This window comes from Spermophilus citellus (genome assembly GCF_964194105.1).
Source record: "Spermophilus citellus genome assembly, chromosome: 1".
Taxonomy (NCBI): Eukaryota; Metazoa; Chordata; class Mammalia; order Rodentia; family Sciuridae; genus Spermophilus; species Spermophilus citellus.
Genome location: NC_138182.1, coordinates 209709775 through 209731709, shown reverse-complemented (window position 1 = coordinate 209731709; position 21935 = coordinate 209709775). Strand labels below are relative to the sequence as shown.

Genomic DNA, 21935 nt, shown 5'->3' with positions numbered 1-21935 from the left:
ACAGTGCCAAAATAACTGGCTGAAAAGTAAAAAATTCAATCATGACAGTTTTACTTATATGTTTCCCCTGATTAGACTAGTTGATTTGGTCTGGCATTTTGAATGCATTCATTAAATTGTTGTAAACAAAGGTATAGTATGATAATGTCATCCAAGTCAATAATTTTTGGTGTTTACAAAAGTGAACTATTAAATATACAAAGTTTAAAATTGACACTGAAATCAACTAATTTCATTTTGGAAACAAATTTTTGCAAATGTTCATTACAGAAAACAGAATTTAGGAAGTAGGCTTATATAATTTCAGCCAGATTATTTCAAGATGAGAAACTGGAGAAAGAGAAAATAAAAGAGATTTCTCTGTTGACAAAATGTTTTTGCTTTTTCCCCAAAATGATACCCACACATTTGTGTGTGCATGTGCACTGACACAATCTTCCCCCACCCCCAGATCCCCAAGATCCCCAATCTTATTACCTGTTTTTGAGCAGCACACTGAAGGTCATCTTATCCAGCCCCAGATAATTTGGCAGCAAGTTTGACCAGTTCCAGTTCCACTTTGTGATGACTGACTGTTGATAAATGAGAAGACACTATTGTTAGTTATTAATCAGAGTTAATATGATCAGTAAATTAAAGCTCCAGCTGTGATAGACTAACTAAGAAGGAGGGGGGTCCAGAACAAGGACTTAGACAGATAACATCAATCATGTCCACAGAAGAAGGTTTTTTATTCCAAAAAGACAGCAATTAATTTATAAATCCATTTGGGGATGTAGTCATTACTTATAAAAATATAAATCAATTTCTTGAGTCGTTATTCTTCCAAGTGATAATGGCATTTGCCCAACAAGTTTCTCTGGGAGGGTGACTTTTTGAAAAACAAAGCAAAATAATTGGCAACTTTTGTATAGATCACTCTACAGGCAACTTTTGCGTGAATCACTTTATATTTTTTTAGCACCCAAAGTTTGATTAAAAAAACAAACTTAGTAGTGCTAAGACTCAAATTATAAGACCCACCATAATTAGAGTATGATATTAATGTCATCTTTTTGGTCAAGAAAATGCCTTAAAGGGAGACTACAAGGACCTGCAAGTATAAATAACATAAATGATTCCCTTTTCTCATTAATAGATAATTTCACAACAGAGTCAAGAGGAAAAAATACTGTGAAAAATAATCTCATAATTCAGAACTCAATACAACATGCCATTTATTTAAATGAAGTAAGGATAATTTAACAGCTATAATAATCATTTATGGTTTGAAGCAATCTAATGTACAATACAGGAAAACATCCAATAAACTCAAACTTACATAATACATTTTGTTTTAAAGTATTATAGATGCTTATGCTCCTTAAAACTAAATAGTTTGGATAACAAGAGTCCAGGCTGATGTTTAAAATCCAACAAGAGCTATCCCCTGTCACCTGCTGATTAATCAAGCACTACAATCCTGTCATAGAGCAGGAGAATTCTGCCCCGGGTTGTCAGCATTTGAAGGTCTTATTCTACTACAGTATTGATGAATGTAGACGAGCACTGTAAGAGGCATGGTAAAAATATTATCTGCATGCCGAATTAGGCCATTGTTTTAATTCTTATTTTCCTCAGAGCTCTAGGTCAAGCAATCCTTCTCTTCTGCCCTATTAGTTCAAATTGTCTGTCAAGAGGTTTCTGGGAAAAGCTACCAGAAGAATGAACAAAGCAAAGCAACTTCAGATTTCAAAAACTTTGGCGGAAAGATGATCTTTTTAATGTAACTACTGAAACATGCAGCTTACACATGGGTAATCTGACATTTAAAAATGTATGGGGTTTATCACATTGACTTTATTCCAAATGTCCTTGCTTTAAGGTCATTAGTAAAATTCATTTGAAGTTTGGGGATGTGTTTAGGGTTATAAAAAGAAAATTTATCCATGTCATTTAAAATAGAAGCTCAATGTTCTATTGCAATTCATTTAAAATTATTTTCTAATTAATCTAATACACTCAAAGATCATAAGGTGTTTTGTTCTCTCAGGGGAAAAGAAGTGACAAGAGAGAGGAAGAATATTACAAAATGCCTGATTCTTTGTGCCTTCTGTAGACACTACCTAACAGATGTTTGGTCTGCCCAGGGCAAACTGACCTGATCAAAAGTTAAGTTTTATAGACCAAACATATGAATCAGTTTGACAAATAGAAGGTAAAATAACTTTCAAAAGACAATTTGAACAGACTATATAAACTGGAATAAGGGATTTTTTGCTTCCTAGCCAAAAAATATTAAGAAGCTTATGAGTACATATTCAAACCAAAGCATTTTCTTACTTGTGTAGAGAAACCACACATTTAAATTAAAGTTACCATTTAATTTCTGCATACCTGATCTAGCATATTCTCACTAAACACCTTGTGCACATGGAAAGGGTTAAAGACAGAAGGCTGAACTTCCACACTTCTCAAGGTCGTCTTTAAAGGTCGGATGGGTAATGGCTTTTCCTCTGAACCATTCATAGAAAACAGATGTTCTTTTAAATATTCCTTTAAGAAAAAAATTACAAGTCATGATAGTGATAAGCACATATTCTCTTTAAAAATAAACTGATCAATATCCAAGTTTACCCTTTCAGCACATTTGCAAGATTGCAGTGGATTCCTTGCCTGGGGAAGAATACATTTTTTTCAGAAAATACATAGATGAGTACCAATCAGCATTGCAATAAACCAATCAAAAATAGGTTTACCTGTTGTACAGTATAGATTTAAAGCCCATTTAACAAACTCTCACATAATGAATGAATGCTTTATATGTCAGTGTCTTTTACAGGCATTGTCTAGTCACTGGTTCATGTGCTATCATGTCTGGTTACTAAAATGTAACTCAGGTGTGATTATGCCCAGTACGAGATTATTCTTTCCTTTATTAACTATAGTTTGCTCCCTACTCCAGGCTCAGCAGAGTGCTAAGTATTCTGATATTTTCCTGCAAGAAGTCACATTCTAAGCAGAATTATTTATAATGCAAGCTCCTAAAGTCTATTTCTATTCTGTGGACTAAAAAAATCAAGGTGATAAAAGCTCAGAATATGTAATTCTAATCCTCCAAGTGCCAGTGCAGTCCTGGGCAAAAAAAGAGACGATCTACTGCATTATACCTCATTTTCCACCCATAAATAAGTAAGGTGAACAAACAATCCTAGTTTATTATGACCCTTCAGATGACCACAAATTTAAATGATCATAAATCTTCCATGAACTAACAAATGTTCACTATTAATAAAAGTCATTTAATAAATAAAAATAATAAATGTTCTTCTGATTTTTAATATGCCACAATATAATTTGTTTTCTTCAAGGTTAAGGTTAAAACAAAGTTCAGAGTCTTGGAGATGAAAAGGACCTCAGAAGTCATCTAAAAATCATTGCTATTCAAGGTCTAGTGCATAGACCAGCAGAATCAGCATCAACTAGGAGCGTATTAGCAAAGCAGAATTTCAGCCCTCACTGAATCAAAATCTGCCTGACAACTCCGGAATTCCCAAGAGATTGGGAGGCACGTGAAAGTTCAAGAAAGTCTACTCCAACACCACAACCAATGGTTGCCTCTGAAAGACCAGGGGACAAACCTGTGGTTACATAGAGGACAGTGGTGGAGTTGGAGAAAGAAACCACACACCTGGCTTTATTTCACTGTGCTTTCTCCTGAGTCCCTACAACTTTACAAACACCCATTGTGTCCATGGTAGAGGGAAAATTTCAGATTTTACTACCTAAGTGGCATCTAAAGAAACACTACAGGGGGGATAGTGGAGAATGGGATAGACAGCAGAATACATCAGTCACTAGAAAGGCAATTTGTAAATCAATGGAAATGTAACTGATGTGACACAGCAATCTGTATACGGGGTAAAAATGGGAGTTCATAACCCACTTGAATCAATCTGTGAAATATGGTATATTAAGAACTATGTAATGTTTTGAACAACCAACAACAACAAAAAAAAGAAACACTACAAAAGCTAACTATAGCAGTCATTTCTTAAGCTTGCTCATTGTAAGTTTAAGAAAAAGATTAATTCTCTAGAGTGGCACACATGAACTTACAAAATATGTTTAGATGATGATAAAGCCATCACAAAGAAATTTTATGCCTAGATATAGATTACTGAATAGAAACAAAGTTTTTCTCCCTTGTGATTTATGAAACAAAATTTTAAAAAGGATAAAAACACTTCCTTCATTGGGAAAATATGCTTTGTTTTGGCTAATATTTTTTCTTAATTAATTGACCCTTACATAACCATATTTTTATCTTTTGTTTCTATTATTCAAAAAAAGTGCTCTGCTACAAGTTGTGAACAAACTGGAATTTTTCTCCCTTGTTAAACTACTATATTGACAGTCATCAGTACCCTTTCTTAAAAAAAAAAAAAAAACAAAGCTGATTATTTTACTAAGACATTCTTTTAAATAGAGGGTTTAATCAGGACTATTTGTTCAGAATATGTCCATTCTTTCTTGAACACCTTCTCTGTGCAGTTGAACCAAAGTTCATTTTTTTATCCATTATTTTTTTCTCTACTTCTCTCCACTGAAGTGTCCCCACCTGCCTGATGGTCCCAACTAGCACACTCATTGAACACGACCAAATCTGGGTTTCTCATCTCTGTTCATGGCCAGGATAATTTTAACCACAATTATACTTTTTTGCTCAATCATCTTACTTTTATCTCAAAGACAAACATTTAAACCCACTTTCCTTCACAACTTCTCAGACTCTATCAACTACAAATGCATTCTTCCCCTTAGCTGGGCCTATAGCCATAACGGAACCCATATTACATTTTGAGTGACGTTTAGCAACACGCGTGGAGGTGCTAAAGATTCACAGTACTACTCATCAAATGAGCAAACCTCACAGTGCATTTGCACCTACAGCACATAATGCCACCCATTTAAAAGAAGCCATGAGCCTACATTAGTCACTCAGCCACCTTGGTATTGTTTGAGTTTATTGTCTGTGTTTTTTAATTAATCTCCTACTTGCTATACTTTTAGTCTTACCTAACATACCTCTTACCTTTCTGCGCATGCTTCACTTAACAGAGCAAATTAAAGATAGCTCAACAAACAATCTGATGGACATTGCCATAATAGTAAATAGATTCAGGTGTAAAAAAAGGAAAATCATAAGTTTGAGCCCAATTGATCAAAAACTGGTGACCTCCCAGTAAAGATTTCATAGCACACCTGTTCTGAACCACTGCCTCAGAGTTCCAGAAACTCTGTGAGGGAAATGTATCAGATGAATGACAGCTAATAAATATACAACTTGTTTTTGATGATTTTGTTTATTGGTAATTTCTGATCTTTTCTATCAATCTGGCATTCTATATAAGCCATTACTACCTCCAGAGCTTCTATGACATCAATTTACACAAAGGCTCTAATAGTAATCATACTTCAACATCTCCTTCTTATTAGTCACCACAATTACTTTGGCTAAATCCAGGTGGCCAAGTGGAAATGCCATTGAGGAACATAACTTTAGAAGGGAGATCATTCATTTAGCCAAGGATGGGAGTTCCAGGGCTTCCCAAATAGAAATCCCACACAGGCTATCAGGCATCGTTAACAAGAGTGAATAGTCTGTGTTACTTTGTAGCAACTATAGACTGAGCTCTGGAGCCTTAAGGACAGGGTCATTTCTCATAGCTACAAATTTCTCACATCAGGTTATCATTAAAGACATTGTAATGCCACTTGTTTATTGATTAGTTGATTAGCTCTAAGAAATCCAGTAAACAAGTTTTACTTCAAGCAACTCTCAGAAAATGGTTGGGAAGAATATTTACATAACTGAGTTGTAAAATGCTATCATAGAATTTAATTCATCACTTGGAAATCTATGTTTTTTAAAGCCTATATCATTGAGATAAAATGCTACATATTCACATCATTCATATTATATAATTTTTACTATAGCAGAAAATACAATCTTGTTTACAAACATAAACATGATACCACATTCTAATTCAGATACATATGATCAAAATAAAAACTTGCTGAGTTAGCAAACTTATATTGTCTCAAGCAAATAGCTAAGATTAACTATTATGTATGTAGATTTTTGTTAAAATAGCTCAAAACACGAAAAGTCAGCAGCTAAACCAAGCAAAGAATAGGCGTAGCATTGGTTCCAGCCAGTGTCTGTGCATTAATAAATTTCCTTGGGTTAATCTGGTTGCTCCTAAATAAGGGTCAGTATTCTTCTGAAGTTTTTAACTACATAAGGAATCTCTAACTTCACCAGCAGAAGTATGATGTCTTTAGGAAAATAGCAGTGTCTCTCTTCAGAAAATTCATTTCCACAAATACCAGATTTTAGCATCAGCTTAACGGTCACAAACACACAATTCCCAAACTACACCTCTAGTCTCCACAATTCAGAACTGAACTGAGTTTATGAGCCATGTTATTGTTTAAATCATACAAATAAAACCTACATTGTTTCAGTGAAGCTTTGTTTCTGTACAAATGCAGAACAGCCGGGGCTGAATAGATTCTATTAATAATGCAATATTGAGTTTGGTATTGACTTTAAGAAGTATTATCACCTCCTTGACTAACCCTTAGCTGCCAGCAGACGCTGCCTCAGGCCAGTACACACCTAATTGCTCGGTAAAAAGGCCGTTTCCCTACCTCATTGAGCCGCATGATGTGATAAATTTGCCTCAGGTACTCGCTGCCACCTGGTTTGTGGCAGACATCCAGGACCATCATGTTTATTTTCTGCTCAGTCAGTTCAAGAGCAGTGTCTCCTTCTTCTAAGACTGTGCTTTTCTCCATTGTCATAAAGGCACTAAACACAAAGGAAGCACATACATATCAGCGGCGAAGAATCGTAAAGATGGAAAATAATCAGAGAGACTGAGTGTGGAGAGTCGATGTAAATCTCATACTCAAAGCACCCATAAAGACTTCGCTCAAATAGTAAGCTTTCCCAAACTGCTGCTGCTCATAGAAACAGCGCCTCAGAATTAAGCACCTGAAAGCATTTTTTAAAATTGAATCGTTTCTTTTAAAACATTTCTTTATTGCATTTATACTCCTATCTATAAAACATTTTCCCATTACTGCAATTGTTGAAATTGCTATAATCACAGGATGAAAACAAAACATTTCTTTTTAAGAATGTGTAAGAAATAATTTGTATTTTCTCTTGGAGGATAAAAAGTATCTTTGATACCGGGAATAGCTTTGGTATTCTGTCTTTTGTAGATTCCTTTTACACCTGTCTTAGGATACATTAGAGACTAATTAATGTGTCAAAAGGGGGAGCCTATTATTCTAAATATGGGCTGAATGCTTGGTGGCGGTGTGCTTACCACTGGGTATTTTAAATTGGCCTTTGACACTTGTTGCCTTTAAAAAATATAAGCCCCCTCTCCTGCTCCTTTTCTGTAACAGATACATAGCAAAGGTCATTACTTTGATTATTCTTCCAGAAAAAGGGTTTACAATCATCACACTAAGAATGTTTAAAACAGTCCTGAAATGTTTCTTTTTGGAGAATGCATACACACACACACACACACACACACACACACACACACACACACATAAATATACACACATATATATATGCTTGTCCTTCATTTTGAAAATTGTTTACATAATAACGGATAACAAAATATTTTAAACACCTCAAAGTACACTCATGTAAAAAATTATGATAGTCATCACACATGCTACATATTCCACACTAATTTTATTACTATTCCTATTGGATCATGTTAGGCTTTTCAGTCTAAGTGTTCTTAGGAAAACTCATGGTTTCTACTGTTTCCCAGGATGAATGAAATTTATTGTGGTGTAATCAGCTGTGTACTGCAGTTCATTACTGAGATTTTGCCATGATTATAAAATTAGTTCTGCTAAGAGTCAGTGCCGTTGACCTGAAGACTGAACCAAATGATACCCAGCTGCTGGACATTAACTCTGATATTGCTTCCACATGTAGCTTCAAAATATCCTTCTCAAAAAAGAGGAAAGAAAGAAAAAGGAATTTCAAGATCCTATAAGCCTTAACCCCCCAAAAAGCAAATCCCACTCTGACTTAGCAATATTCATCAACTAGCATAAATCTCTTTTTTAAAAATGGCCTTTATGAGAAGTTTGCCTGTATCTTTTTGAAGCTGCATGCAGGTTGCAAGCAAAATTTCTTGTTGGGTTTTGTAGAGGCTGACATTGAAAAAGTTGAGGTTCTCTGACAAAGGAGTATCTCAGTGTCAGCCCCTGAATTGTATCCTTTCCTGTCCATCACTGTGCAGGTGAAGCAAATGATTGGATTCAGTCAATGCTATGATTAATGAGTTCCTCTCTGGATTTGGGACTGCCTATCAATCATGTCATTAGGGAGAATGTGCCCTGAAAGAGGCAGACCTTAGCCAAGGAATAACTGCATTAATCTTAATCTGTATATGCACCCAGCCAGCCAAGTCAGGGTCACCATGATGAAAAACAATAATCTTCAACTCGACAAATTACTTTGCAAAGACAGACATTTCTTTAGTTTTGGGGCTGTGTGTTCTCCAGAATATAAGTTGACTGTTTACAGCTTGAGAGTTACTACAAAGTGAAGGTTATTTTAATGAACAGTAATACTTTCAGGCAGTATGCAGGACAGGCAACATACGGTTGCCACCTATTTGACTGCAGTTATTCTCACCTTTTCCATAACAAAATTCAAAGTTAAATCTGGATGCAAGTGCAAGAAATCTAGTCAAATGATATCATGTAGGTTCCTAGATAATCTTCATGAGGAATTAAGATTTATCTTAACAGAAGAACTATTTTGGTGTAAATGTTTATACACCCATTTTTTTAAAAAAAAATATGGCAACCCTTTACTTTATATAGCATCATGATTTGAAATGCATTTTTCTTAATAGTATAGATCTATTAACTTAATAATCATCAATTTATGAGACATTCTTAGAGCAGAAGTCCATGTGTATTTCAGATAACCAATTTAAAATTGAAGTCAAGAAGAAGGATCCTTATAGTGCCCAAACTCTGCACGAGATTAATATAAGTGAGTTAAATTAAATTTAACTTTTTAAAAATACATACAGTAGATGGGGTAGAGAGAGAAGATGGGAGGGGAGGGGAGGGGGGATAGTAGGGGATAGGAAAGGTAGCAGAATACAACAATTACTAATAGGGCATTATGTAAAATTGTGGATGTGTAACCGACGTGATTCTGCAATCTGCATTTGGGGTAAAATTGGGGGTTCATAACCCACTTCAATCTAATGTATGAAATATGATATGTCAAGAGCTTTGTAATGTTGTGAACAATCAATAAAAAAATTAAAAAAATAAAAATTAAAAAAATAAATAAAATAAAATACATGTAATAAGTAACCTTAAGTCTGCATTTTTATATATTGATAATTCAGAAACTGAGACATAGTATTGTACTAATTATTAGCTAATTATTCAGAATCTTTGTTGATTAAAATATTTTAAATCAGCAATTCTTTGTTTTTGATGAATGTTCTAAGAGATTGCTAAGCAATCTTTTGACTCATAACTAGTCAGCTAAATATTAGCTAGACAGCCTCACACTACAGGGGATACCAGATGTGTTGGTGTTGTTTATAAAACTTTAATTGAAATCAGCTTTTGCATGTAGTCCAGTTATATTACTTACACATGCTTTGAATAGATCTTATTTGATAGAGTGGCTTCTAAATCAGTAGTATCATAAATTAAACTTTTAAAATAAAATCCGATCTATAATTTTTACTCTTCTCTCTCTCTTTTATAATCACTGTATAATGACATCTGGCCTTAATCTTTTAGTCACTGGATTAAAGCCTGTGAATTGGAATTGAATACAAATATAAAGATTAAGAAGGTCACTGTCAATGTGACTAAGCATTTGCCTGACTGCTATTGTTACTTCTGCCCAGGGGACATCCAGAAGTAAATTTCTAGAAGTCAGTATGACAAGACCAGGAAAATCACGATTACCTACTTTTCACCATATGGATTAATATAAAGTCTTAAAAGATTAACATAGACTAGCAAAGAGCATTAGTTATAGTACTAACCAGTGAATGCAAAATGTATTCTAATAGTTTATAAATAATAAGTGCTTACTAATTCTAAACTTGATGCTAAGAACTTTATGTTATTTAATTTTTCAAAACAATTCTGTCATCTTGGTTTCATTGTTAAAACCGAGGCTTTGAGAAATTCAGTAACTTGCACAAGCTGACCTATTTACAAGGGATTTGTATTTGTTCCTCTGATTCTAAAGCCTGAGCTCTTTACCACTACCATCTACTAGTAACAGTAATATTTCAAGTGGCTTTTAGTCTTTTCAGGCAGAAAGTTATTCTAATATCTGCTAGCAACATGAATATACTTTAAGAGAATGGGGACAGTGTATGTGGATGTTTTAAAAAGGGGCTAACTTGGTGATCTGTAGACCATCTGAGCCGGAATTCCTTTATCAGTATCATGCAACTCTATACCAAAAGACTAATTTTAAAACAGGAAAGCTCTATGTACATATTTAAATTCATCAGGGACCCTTAAAACTCTTTCCAATACCACAAATCACTTAGCTCTTGGTGACAAACCTATGAGAAGGCTGACATTTTCATATTGGAACAGCTGGGTGTGTTTATAGCTTGAGTGTGATATGCCCGACTTGCCCTCTGGGATTCTTATATTACCAGATGAAAAATGTGTACCTTTTTGACAATCAGGTACACAGAAAGCAATAAAAAGGCTTTCATATCCATTAATTCCTTCTTAATTTAATCTCTGTGCCCACTCCACTTACAAAACACTTCAGGCTATCCACTAGATACCTGTTTATACACTGAAAAGGAATGAAATTAAATTCTTCTGGGTGTAACTTCCACCCTTTTAATCGGAAACCTTTAGATGGTGACCCAACAAGTATAGTGTTCTTGTGTATCAATGGGATTCAAATTTTAAGAAGACAAGGAACCCTTAACAGTAGTCTTTAGTGGGATACTTATCTTTTCCTATCCTCATCAAAGTTCCCATGAATTTAGCCAAATGACCAATGCTGCCCATCTGATAAGATTTTGTTGTGGTTGTGTTCTGGTAATTTTGTTATTGTGAAAGTATGTGATGAATTCAGTGAGAGAAAAACATTGCCTTACCATTCAGTGCTCAATTTCCTTGCTTTCAACAACTGGCGTTCAATCCATTTGGGCTTTTGTTGCTCAATGCTTTGTATGACTTTTTGGGTCATTTGATTAGGGCTACTTTGCTCTCCAATGATGCTACCCAAACACACACAAATTAAACCCAGTTTCTCTTTACTCCATCTGTCAAGGGAGGCACCTGTTAAAAGTTCTACTGCGTTTCCATCTTTAAATATGCGACGTATAAGTACAATCAAGTTCCAGACAAGCAGGCCAGCTATCTTCAATTCAACAAAGTTTTTTGACATTTTCCTCTCAGACAGAAAAAAGAAGTATTTAATTGGGGGAGGCAAACATGCAATCACTGTAGGTAACTTGCTGATTACAATAGATACTGCCTGAGCAGCAAGCCTTGTGAAGCCTGGGGAAGAAAAGACAGAAAAGGTATGATTAATATTAGCATTTGCGTTCCATCACTGCATGGTTTTGTGTTGTGTGGGGATGTCTAATTTTCATGGAGAAAATTGTTGAGAAGAGCAAGTGCTTGACATATTCCGACAGAACTCTACTGGGATCTCCTGCAGCATTACCTAAAGTCCCCCAAATCCCAAACTTGCCTTTTCTGTTTCCTTCCATAAATGAAGATTAGAAATTTCAGAATTATAACTTCTATTTTATCTTTTAAGACTGCTGCAGCTTTGAGGACCCTAGATGTCCTCCCTTAATTAACAAATGCAAATGCATTCCTGCTGGACCTCAGTAGCCTTTGATGCTTCTGAGTCTCCTGTAAGAATTTCTCCTCCTCCCTGGGGAACTTTGAATCATCCCTGCTCTTTTCAGGACTGGCTCCTCTTCTCTTCATTCTTAGCCTAAATGTCACCCTCTCAGATGAACTTGCTTCAAATCCCATTCAAATCCCATTCAAAGCAGTCCCTTCTTACTCTTCCTTGCTATCATGGGACCCTGTTGTGTTGTCTTTTTTATAATTACCTGTTATAATTATATCCTTTACCTATTCATTATCTGTCACTCTTCACTAGAATATAAGCTCCAGGAGGTCATTACTGTATACCTAGCACATAGTACCTCATTTTTAAGTTATTCAATATTGGTTGAATATTGAACCAATAAACTCGTTTTTATTTACCTCTACTATTTTTCTTTGCTTCTTTGTGTCCCATGCCAGTTACATTTTCTACCAACACCTCTTAAATGTGGGTATTTTCTGAGCAGTCCTTAACCTCTGGCTGGTGATTCTATGTGATCTCCTTTGCTTGGTGCTACTTCTCTGAAGGATATATTGATATTTCTTTAGATTGACATTTCTCTGTCTGCACTATTGCCATTCAGGGCTGGAAAAGTTTTTGTTGGGATGAGGTGCCCTATGAGGCATGCTTAGCAGCATTTCTGACTGGCTTCTACCCCTAAAGGCCAGTAACATTCCCCTCAATTGTGACAACCAAAACTGCTCCAGGCACTGCCAAATGTCCTCTGGGAGCAAAATAACCCTGAGTTGAGAACCATTCTTGATTGCAATCCTATAGCTCCAGCTCCTTTTTGGGCACTGCATTTCTCTTTCTGAGTCACCAATAATTCAATATAATCATTATTGTCTTCTTTCCAAATTACTTGGCCCTCCTCTTCTCTCCCTCCCTTCCTTCCTCCCTTTCTTCTTTCCTTCCAGATGTCCTGTTGATACTTCATACAAAACCAGTGACCACCATTGGTAAATCTTCCTACCCTGTTGTCTCTGAAATCTTCTTTATCTTTGCTGAGACCAACCTAGCCCTACTTCAAGCTCTTCCTCACAAATGGCACCTGGATAATGGACATACTCTCCTGACTTATCTCCATATTCTAGGCTATGTCCGGCCCCTCCTCTGCACTGTAAAACCAAATTCATCCACAGTTGTGGTGAGAAAGTGATGTGACTCCATTTTTGAGAAACCAGCCTCTACCTCAGAGCAAAGCCTGTCCAAAAAAGGGGGCATGACCCTTGTCCTTAGAAAAACCAACAGAGCACTCCTTGGCAGATAGCCACCCTGCTGAGTTGTCTGTAAATAATGGGAGAGATCTGCGGCATCAGGTGTCCCTGACTCAGTTAGGCTAGGTGAGGACCCATAGCAACCCCCTAGCAACGACCAATCAGCATGAGACAGCAAAAATACCTGGGATGCCTGATGACCCCCCCAGTAGTCTATGTGGTTGATAACATGTTGGGAAACCATGTAGTTTAGCACATACACCCCTCGTGGCTTAAATCAATCAGTTCAAAGGAAACCCCCTCTTGTATTAACCAATCACCCCTACCCAACTTGTTCCCACAAGTGAATGTGCTAATCAATGTTAAGAGTTGTTGTTTGATTTTCCTGCAGTGTGAAATGATTTGCTGTGTGATGTTGTGACGCATAAAAGTATCCCCCCAAAACCTATAAATCCTCACTGAACAGAGGACAGGGACTCACTCCCTGGGATCGCTGCATCAGAAATGGTTGTGAGTCCAGGCTCGAGCTTGCAATAAAGACTCTTGTGTGATTGCATTGGATTCAGCTCCTGGAGGTCTACTGGGGTCCCATGAATCTGGCATTACAGTGGATTCATATACAATTCAATTTTTATGATCCAATTTCTCTGCTACAATTGTTTTAGCTATTTTCCACTGGTGAGCAAGATAAGACTCCAAAGCTTGATTTTCAAAATGCTTCATAGCCCAGTGTCATACTGTTTCTACCAACTTTCTCTTTGAGACCTTCAATACACTTTACCTCTGCTTCAGGGTTGTGAATATCTATCATTCTCAATGGAATACCCCCTTTCTTCATGATTCACCTACCTGTATACTTCAATTCTTTGAAGTCCTATACTCTTTCATAAATTTATTTGAATATAATATCCATATGTCCATATGTCATATGGACAGTCATATGGATATTGGTAGTCAGCTCCAATAAGGCACCATGCTGCATCATCTTTTGTATTATTATCTCTATTACTTATGTCATGTTGTTATTTAGGTCTTTGTGAGTTGTCTTTACATCTGTATTAAAAGTTGCTGAAGAGCACAGGAGAAATCTCCCCAAGGCCTCCACAGAGCTGCCAGTGCACTTCCCAAGAGTGTGAAAGCACCTCCTTCAGTGCCTGTAGAAAAGAGTTCCTCAATAAGTGTATTCTTTTTATGCAAATGAATGTTTCAATGGATCTTAAAATATACATAAAAGCAAATTCAAAAACTTCCTTGTGACCTCTCTTCTTTGTGTTGTTAAATTATTTTAAATGTCTTATTATTGTTCTTTATGTGTTTGTATTTCATACTCCCTATTCTACTGTCAGTTATTTGACTTCAAACATTGCATCTTATATTCCTCTATTCTAAAGAGGGTGTAAGCACAGGCACTGAGCAAACATTTAAATATCTAAGTAGATACCAGGTAAAGATTACCAACTCTCTTTACACCTAGACTTCTGCTATTTTATAAACTCTGAGGGCTCCAGGTACTCAAATACCCAAACACATCATTAAAGCTTAAGGCAAATTCTGATCAGAACCTTCAAGCTGATGATAAATGAATAAATCTATTCTGCTAATCACAAGGGCTTTGAATCTATGATGAGGTTAACAATATACCAGGGAGGAATCTTTTAACACTGTATCACACACATTTTTATGTCTTTATTTAAATAAGTTGACTTCTTCCTAATTCATTTATATGTAAAATATTAGAAACCATGCCAATTTCATAATTCTTAAAGTATGAAAAAAATGTGTATCTTGTAATGAACACAATATGGTTGGGACATTTATGAATTTATCATTTCTTCCTTCTTACACATGAACTACTGTAATATATTTGTGGATTATAAAACATGTGAGGAGGATATTCACAACAAATGAAGTAAAGACAAAATAAGGTCTTTAAATTAATTATTAAAATATCATCTATTAATTGTACAAAATAACAATTTTTAGATGATGATAATGTGATTTAATATGCTTTTATGTTTAAAATCTGGGATTATTACAAAGGTCAGGTTCTCAGTTCAGTTTGTTTCTGTACATTGTTTTAGTGACTGTCATAGTTGAAAAAACCACTACTACCACCATATACATATGTATCTCCACATGGAGCATGGAGCAGGTATATTATTAGCTGTGCTTATAAAAGCATGAAGTTTGTTTTTCAGTCTTAAAAAGCAATCAGGCAAAGCTGTTGTTGAAATCTGAATAATTAGTATCCATTAACTATAATATTAATTATTTATTCTTACAAATTGAAAATATATTTTGTGTGTGTGTGTGTGTGTGTGTGTGTGTGTGTGTGTGTGTGTTTGGTACTGGGGAATTAACTCAGGGGTTCTTTACCACTGAGCTGAACCCCAGTTTTGTTTTGTTTCTTTTTCTTTTTGAGACAGCTCTACCTGTCATTGAGGCGGACCTTGAACTTGTGATCCTCCTGCCTCAGACTCTCTAGACACTAGCATTATAGTTGTGCACCACTGTGCCTGGCTCATTTGTATATTTTTAAGAAAATGGTTTAAGGATTATAGAAACTCTTCATTCTCAGTATTTTTTAAACACATTAGAAAATTCTATGTCTAAGTTCTTAAGTATACAGATATGATATTTTTATAAGTGATGCTGGTTTTCACAAAACTAGTATGATCTCTAGTTTTTACAAAATAAACTAAATTGCTGACTTCCTATAGCATTCTACATATTTCTGTCACCAATATCCTTCTAAACACAGCATAAGGTCAGTGACATGGATGCATGTCCCTTATGGTACTTCCTCTGCTTCCACTCTCCAGAATCCACTATTTCCATTGAAGCAATTGCTCCAATGATTTTACCATAATGCATTTTTTTAATTTTAAAAAAGTAATTTACTGTTGAGAAAATTTCTTTACAGGTACATCTTTCTTTTAATTTTTGTCAAAGAAGCAAAACAAAAATAAAACTAGTTCTTCGTGTATTCATTCTTTTGAAATACAAGGAACCAAAGACTTAAAAGCTGAGCTACATCAGAACAATCTGAATCTTCATCCAACTGTATGGTAAAGCTCCCCTGTATGATTTACATTTGTTTCTTTAAATCTTCAGTGTTGCTGTGTAATGATATTTGCTGACAAAGAAATAAAGGAATGTCTTTTAGTTTGTCATCATACTGTTTACCATGCTCTGTCATTTTCACTATGTCAAGGACAAATGTTCCCTTAAGGTAGTGGCTATTTGTCTTTCAATAGGTTTGAATTCTCACAAGAAATGTCTTAAGACATTTATCATTGTTTACACAAATTTTGTGAAGAACATGATTATAACTTGACTTAAAACACTGTTGAAGAAATTACAGAGGTTTATCTTCAGGTTTCAGATGCTTGGTTTTGAAATCATTTTGCTAATCAAGACAACTTCAAACTATCTTTAGCTAATACCTCAAGGCACAACACTCACTTAAAAAGGATTCACATTTCACAATAATGGATGGGAAGCCATATTTCCAATCATTTTCCTACAGGTTTCTTTCTTTCTATTTAAATTTTTTTTAATCTGTTTTTGCCAAATTTGATTAGATCCTCATTGTTTTACTTTATGATATGACTGAGAGCTCATATTAGCAATCAAAATAAATGTGAGCCTTTTCTCTTTGTCACTTTGTGCTCTTCACTGCCTTCCCAGTATTAAGCTATAACTGATTTGTCGATTTTCAGGAATATGTTAAGATCTCTTGAGTATTGCAAGGATTAGTTTTGTTAATACCAGATTCTACAAAGCCAAGGTGTGTACACAGAAGGCTAAAGAAGAAATAAGGTTTCCCTGCCTATTACTTCTCCTTAATATTGTGCTCCTGCCCACTTGAGCCTCCTCACATATTGTCCCTAACATACAAGTTGTTCGCTCAGACTGAAAAGGGGTTCCAGTGACAATCTCCAAGTGAGACTTTAGCAAACTTTTAATCTTTTCTTCCCATACACAAAAGAACACCCATGAGGTGTTTGCATGCATTCTGAAATAGTTATACTAGTCTCCAAGGACCAAGAGAAGATATTACATATATAGCTTATCTCTGACTATAAATACAGAGCCATATATATATATGAGCCTCATATATATACATACAGAGCCTCATATATATTTATAAGTCACCTATTGAATGAATAGATGACTTAATGTCCAGCAAATAGTCTCTGTCTTTTACAGTTGTCTCCTAACCCTTATCCAAGGGAGATACATTCCAAGACCTCCAGTGGATGGCTAAAACACATATGCTATGTTTTTTACCATACATATATACTATAATAAATTTAATTGATAAATTAGGCACAGTAAGAATTTAATAATAGCTAATAATAAAATAGAACAATTATAATGATACTATAATAAAAATTATGTGAGTGTGAATTCTCTCCTGTGAAATTTAAAATAAATGATAATATTTTGGGCTTACTCTCAACCACAGAAGTGTGGATTATCAATGAAAATAAAGGAATAAAGCAAAAAAGTGTGGATAAGGAGTGAATATAAAGGTTGAGCAGGGCTAATCTAAGAGTTCCTGTACTCAGAGGACAGAAATGAAGATCAATGGTGTTCCCCTAGTGTCATATCCACTTAGAATGAAAAATATGGTTCATAAAGTCACTTTCTTTTATGTATTCATCAGATCCAGCACCTCTTTGTGACTGGCTATATATTGTACTTCTAGCGATAATTTTATGAAAAATGTTATTGAGTAAGGCAGACCCTAATAACTGGTATCCATGTAAAATAAGCATTTTGGGAGCAAGAAACTCTTTAAAACAGTACACAGATATTCTAAAATGCTTCTTAGAAACCAAAATATTTCACAAACAGAAAGCCACAAGTAAAAACAGTGCCACTAATATGGCATGGCACATTAACTATAGATCATGCCCCTGCTTTATTCAAATGTATGAAATATCCAAAGCTAGAATGAAGGAGAGATGGCAACAACTCTTAGGCAAGGAAGAACTTAAGTAATGAAAAGGTGACATTTTCCAATTTCAATTAAATGGCTTTACTAGATTCAAAGGCAGTTTAATAGGGCTTGGGCAGAATTAAAGCATTACTATGAAAGGTCACAGATAGATAATTGATTGAGTTTGTAATATAAGGTCGCTGAATAAGAGCTACATTACTTAGGATCTCATGGAGGAGAATCAAAGAAAGACCAGTCCCTTCAATTGACTTTTGTGGGTTCCACTGAAGTATTGATGAAATTTTCCTTAGAGATGGTAAAAAAAATATTCTCTTAGAGATGAATATGAAAGGAAAAAGTATTGTAGAAAACCAAAAGAAGATTCGCAAAAACTAATATTTAATATACTTTCAAGGGAATTTTGTGAAAACTCTGGAAATTTTCCTACATGTAGACAGGAAGAAAACATTTAAGACAGAACTTAGCTAATAAAATAAATAAATAAATAATGTAAACTGATGGTTCTTAAATGTAGTTGGTGGATGCATTGTTCTGAACAGAAACAAAGTCTCAATTCAGAACTACAAGGACTGGGAGAAAATGCCCTGTCAGAAAAACACATGTAGTTACCAAACTCAATGCTATTTTTTTACCTAAAAGCTATGCATGTAGGAGTGTTAACAAGAAGAAAAAGTAATAATAATTGGTGGTTTCAGGGGAAAAATTTAAAAGGAAGAATAATTAAACTGAATATCAGAGTAGTTTTTCTGAAAGTACAAATTCTAGATTACTCAATAGATTTAGAGAAATTTAGTCCACAACATGTGACTAATCTGTGAATACTAATACAAAAACAAAATATCACAGAAAATTTTGAACTGTTAAAAAAAGATGACCAATTGAGTCATTTGCATCTCTAGTTTCCTTGTTCCAGTTTTCCCAGATATACTTGGAGGAAGAAAGATTAATATGGTTTATCAGTCTTATAGTTTTAGACTTTTACTTAACTAAATATCCTGGAATATTGCTTTCTTAGGGGATATTTTCTAGGAAAACAAGTATACTTACCTTTGCTTGAATCTTTTTTTTTGGTTTCCTTTGGAGTATAACTCCATTCTTTTGGAATGCTCTCAAGCAGACTATCAGGAACACTGTGCTTGCTTAGGTTTGTTTCACAGTTTCTCTCATGGTTCATCATAGATATCACCTTTTGGACAATGTCCTTGACAGCGTCAGTCAGTGCCAACCTCAAGCATTGAATGACCTCTGGCTCAGACTCCATGCACACTGAGGGTTTAAAATCAGAAGGCATGTTATGGTTAGCAGAATCAGGCAATCGGTTGTACCTCATTCAACTGGGAATACTGTTTCACAATAATCTAGTTTAGACGTAAAGGGAAAGAGAGGAAATTTTACCCAAGAAATCATATAATTGATAATCATCTCATAAAACATTTGAAACTTCTTCCTGATAATAAATGAAAATTAAAATAATAGTAAATAACAATATCTACTGGTAGTTTCGGATACTGCTGGTAGAATATAAATGGCATGACCTTCTTAGATTACAACTTGGCAAATAATATCAAAAGCCTTAACATTTTATTTACCTGGTGACTACTCATCTTTGCTTTCTGTAGCACTTTATCCTAAGAAATTAATTAAGAATATACAAAGGATATATGAAGAAAGACTAAAAACTATCTAATGTACAATAATGTTTGAGTTGTTCAATTAGGTCTGTATACAATACAGATATTCATCTGTATTATAAGGACATATGTTGTGTATTTAAAAAATAAAAGTAGGTTAGAAAATGACATTCTATTTTTGTTTAAAAATATATACAATAATTAAAAGATGTACTCTTTTAAGTCAATGATGATTTTCAACAACTGATGGAATTTCACATCATTTTTTTCTTTCTTTCCTCTTTACTTTTTTTCCTTCTTTCTTTTTTCCTTTCTTACTTCTCCCCTGCTCTCCTGCTTTCCCACCATCTTTATATGTATTACCCATGATGTACATACAGGACTTATGTGATATATTTCATAAAAAAGTTTTGTTTGTTTGGTTTTCAATATGACTGAAAGTCCTGAGACTAATACTTGAACCAATATAGAAAAGCTACTACATGCTTTCTCTGACCTCAAGTTCCCCAGTGATTTTTATCAAATGACTGGTTTGTTTAAGAATAACTTTTTAACAGAAGCTCCATGATGAAGATCTTGGTAATAGCCAGTCCTGAGAGGTTAATTTTTAAACATAATACCTCCAACAGATGTCGAGCTATTGTTCTTTATGGAAATAGTGGAGGATATAATTCACTGTCTTTTTTTAGTATTCATTTTTTAGTTTTAGGTGGACACAATATTTTTATTTTTTTTTATGTGGTGCTGAGGATCAAACCCAGTGCCCCATACTAGGCAAGCACTCTACCACTGAGCCACAACCCTAGCCCAAATTCACTGTCTTTTTGATGATGTTTCAAAACTTGAATTCTTTGAAAGGCATAAAGAAGCCTTTTTCCTGTATCAATAATTCATATGCATTTTGGATAAACTCTTTGGAGCTATGAATTAAATATTTTTTGTTCTCTGAAAATTCAAAGAAGATAGACAATCTCTATTTTTTTGTTAAAAGGTATATTTATTCCATTTAAAATAAAATCAAAATCTTGAAAATTGTAGAGAGTATAATATACCTATCCCAAATAGTTACTTAAAATTAAATGAATTAATTTATTCAAAGTGTTTGGAAGAGTAATTGGCACATAGTATGTAGTAGGTAAGTATTAGCTATTATTAATACCTAAGATAAAAGTTGTTTTATTTTTAATTGCAATGTTAGAGTGTATGGCTGATATTCATTTAATATGAGGTCCTTAGACATCTTGTGAACTAGATAATATTTGGAGGATTAAGCAATATCCACCAAGGGCTATAGTAGGGATAAGAAACAGATATAAAAGGAAGCAAAAAAAGAAATGGCAAGCAAACAGGGAAAAAAAGTAAGTGAGGGTACATGTGGTCAAGTTATGCAGTGTCATAGTCTTTCTAAGAGTTTCTTCACCAAATGTTAAAGAGGGTGCCTAGGTTTCAAAGACACATAGCTTAGAAAACAATAATTGCCCCAAAGTCTAGTTTCTGTAAGTCCAAAATATTAATTATTGATTATCAGCAACAAAAGAGAAAAGCAAGAGAAAGTATCATCCAAAATAATATTTTTTAACTGTTTTTTTCTGCCGTATATAAATTTTAGTGTTTCATATTAACTAAAATGAACAAAGAAACAGAAAATTCGGATGATTCATATAACTTTAAGAATTCATGTATCACCATCTGATTTTCTAATATTTCAAATCAACATTAAAAATATGGAAAGTTTATTTAATCTAGAAGGGCTCCAGTGTCCTCATCTATAGAATGATGAGAAGGGAAGACAGAGGGTGGATAAGATGATGTTTATAGTCTTTCTTGGTTTTTACTTTTTATGATTCTATTTAAGACTCCAAAAAGAAAATAACAAGTATTTCACAGCCAAGTACATACCAATCAATAAGAGCTGTGACTCTACCATTTTCTTTCACAGAACAGTAATCAGGAATCCTTAGAAGGAGGATGAATGATGGTCCTAACTCAAAAACAAGCTAAGGTCACCAGCAGCAATTCTGACATAAACCAGTTTATGTAAATTTACCTTTTGGTTAAGATACTAAGTTTATCAATTTTTTATCAGTACAAGCTTCTAAAATTTGTTAATGACCAATAAATTCCATTTATTTAAAAGTTTCTATAACTTTGAATAACTAGAA

General features: G+C 34.5%; 1 protein-coding gene across 1 annotated transcript in view; it reads right to left on the bottom strand.

Moving 5' to 3' along the window:
- KIAA0825 overlaps window positions 1–21935 on the bottom strand; it is a 387377-nt gene that overhangs the window by 189815 nt on the left and 175627 nt on the right. The window contains exons 15-19 of the mRNA XM_081298007.1: window positions 19190–19414; window positions 11205–11610; window positions 6697–6856; window positions 2377–2535; window positions 478–572 (exon numbers count right to left, since the gene is read on the bottom strand). Coding sequence (XP_081154133.1) covers window positions 478–572; window positions 2377–2535; window positions 6697–6856; window positions 11205–11610; window positions 19190–19414 — 1045 coding nt within the window. The remainder of the gene's footprint in view (window positions 1–477; window positions 573–2376; window positions 2536–6696; window positions 6857–11204; window positions 11611–19189; window positions 19415–21935) is intronic.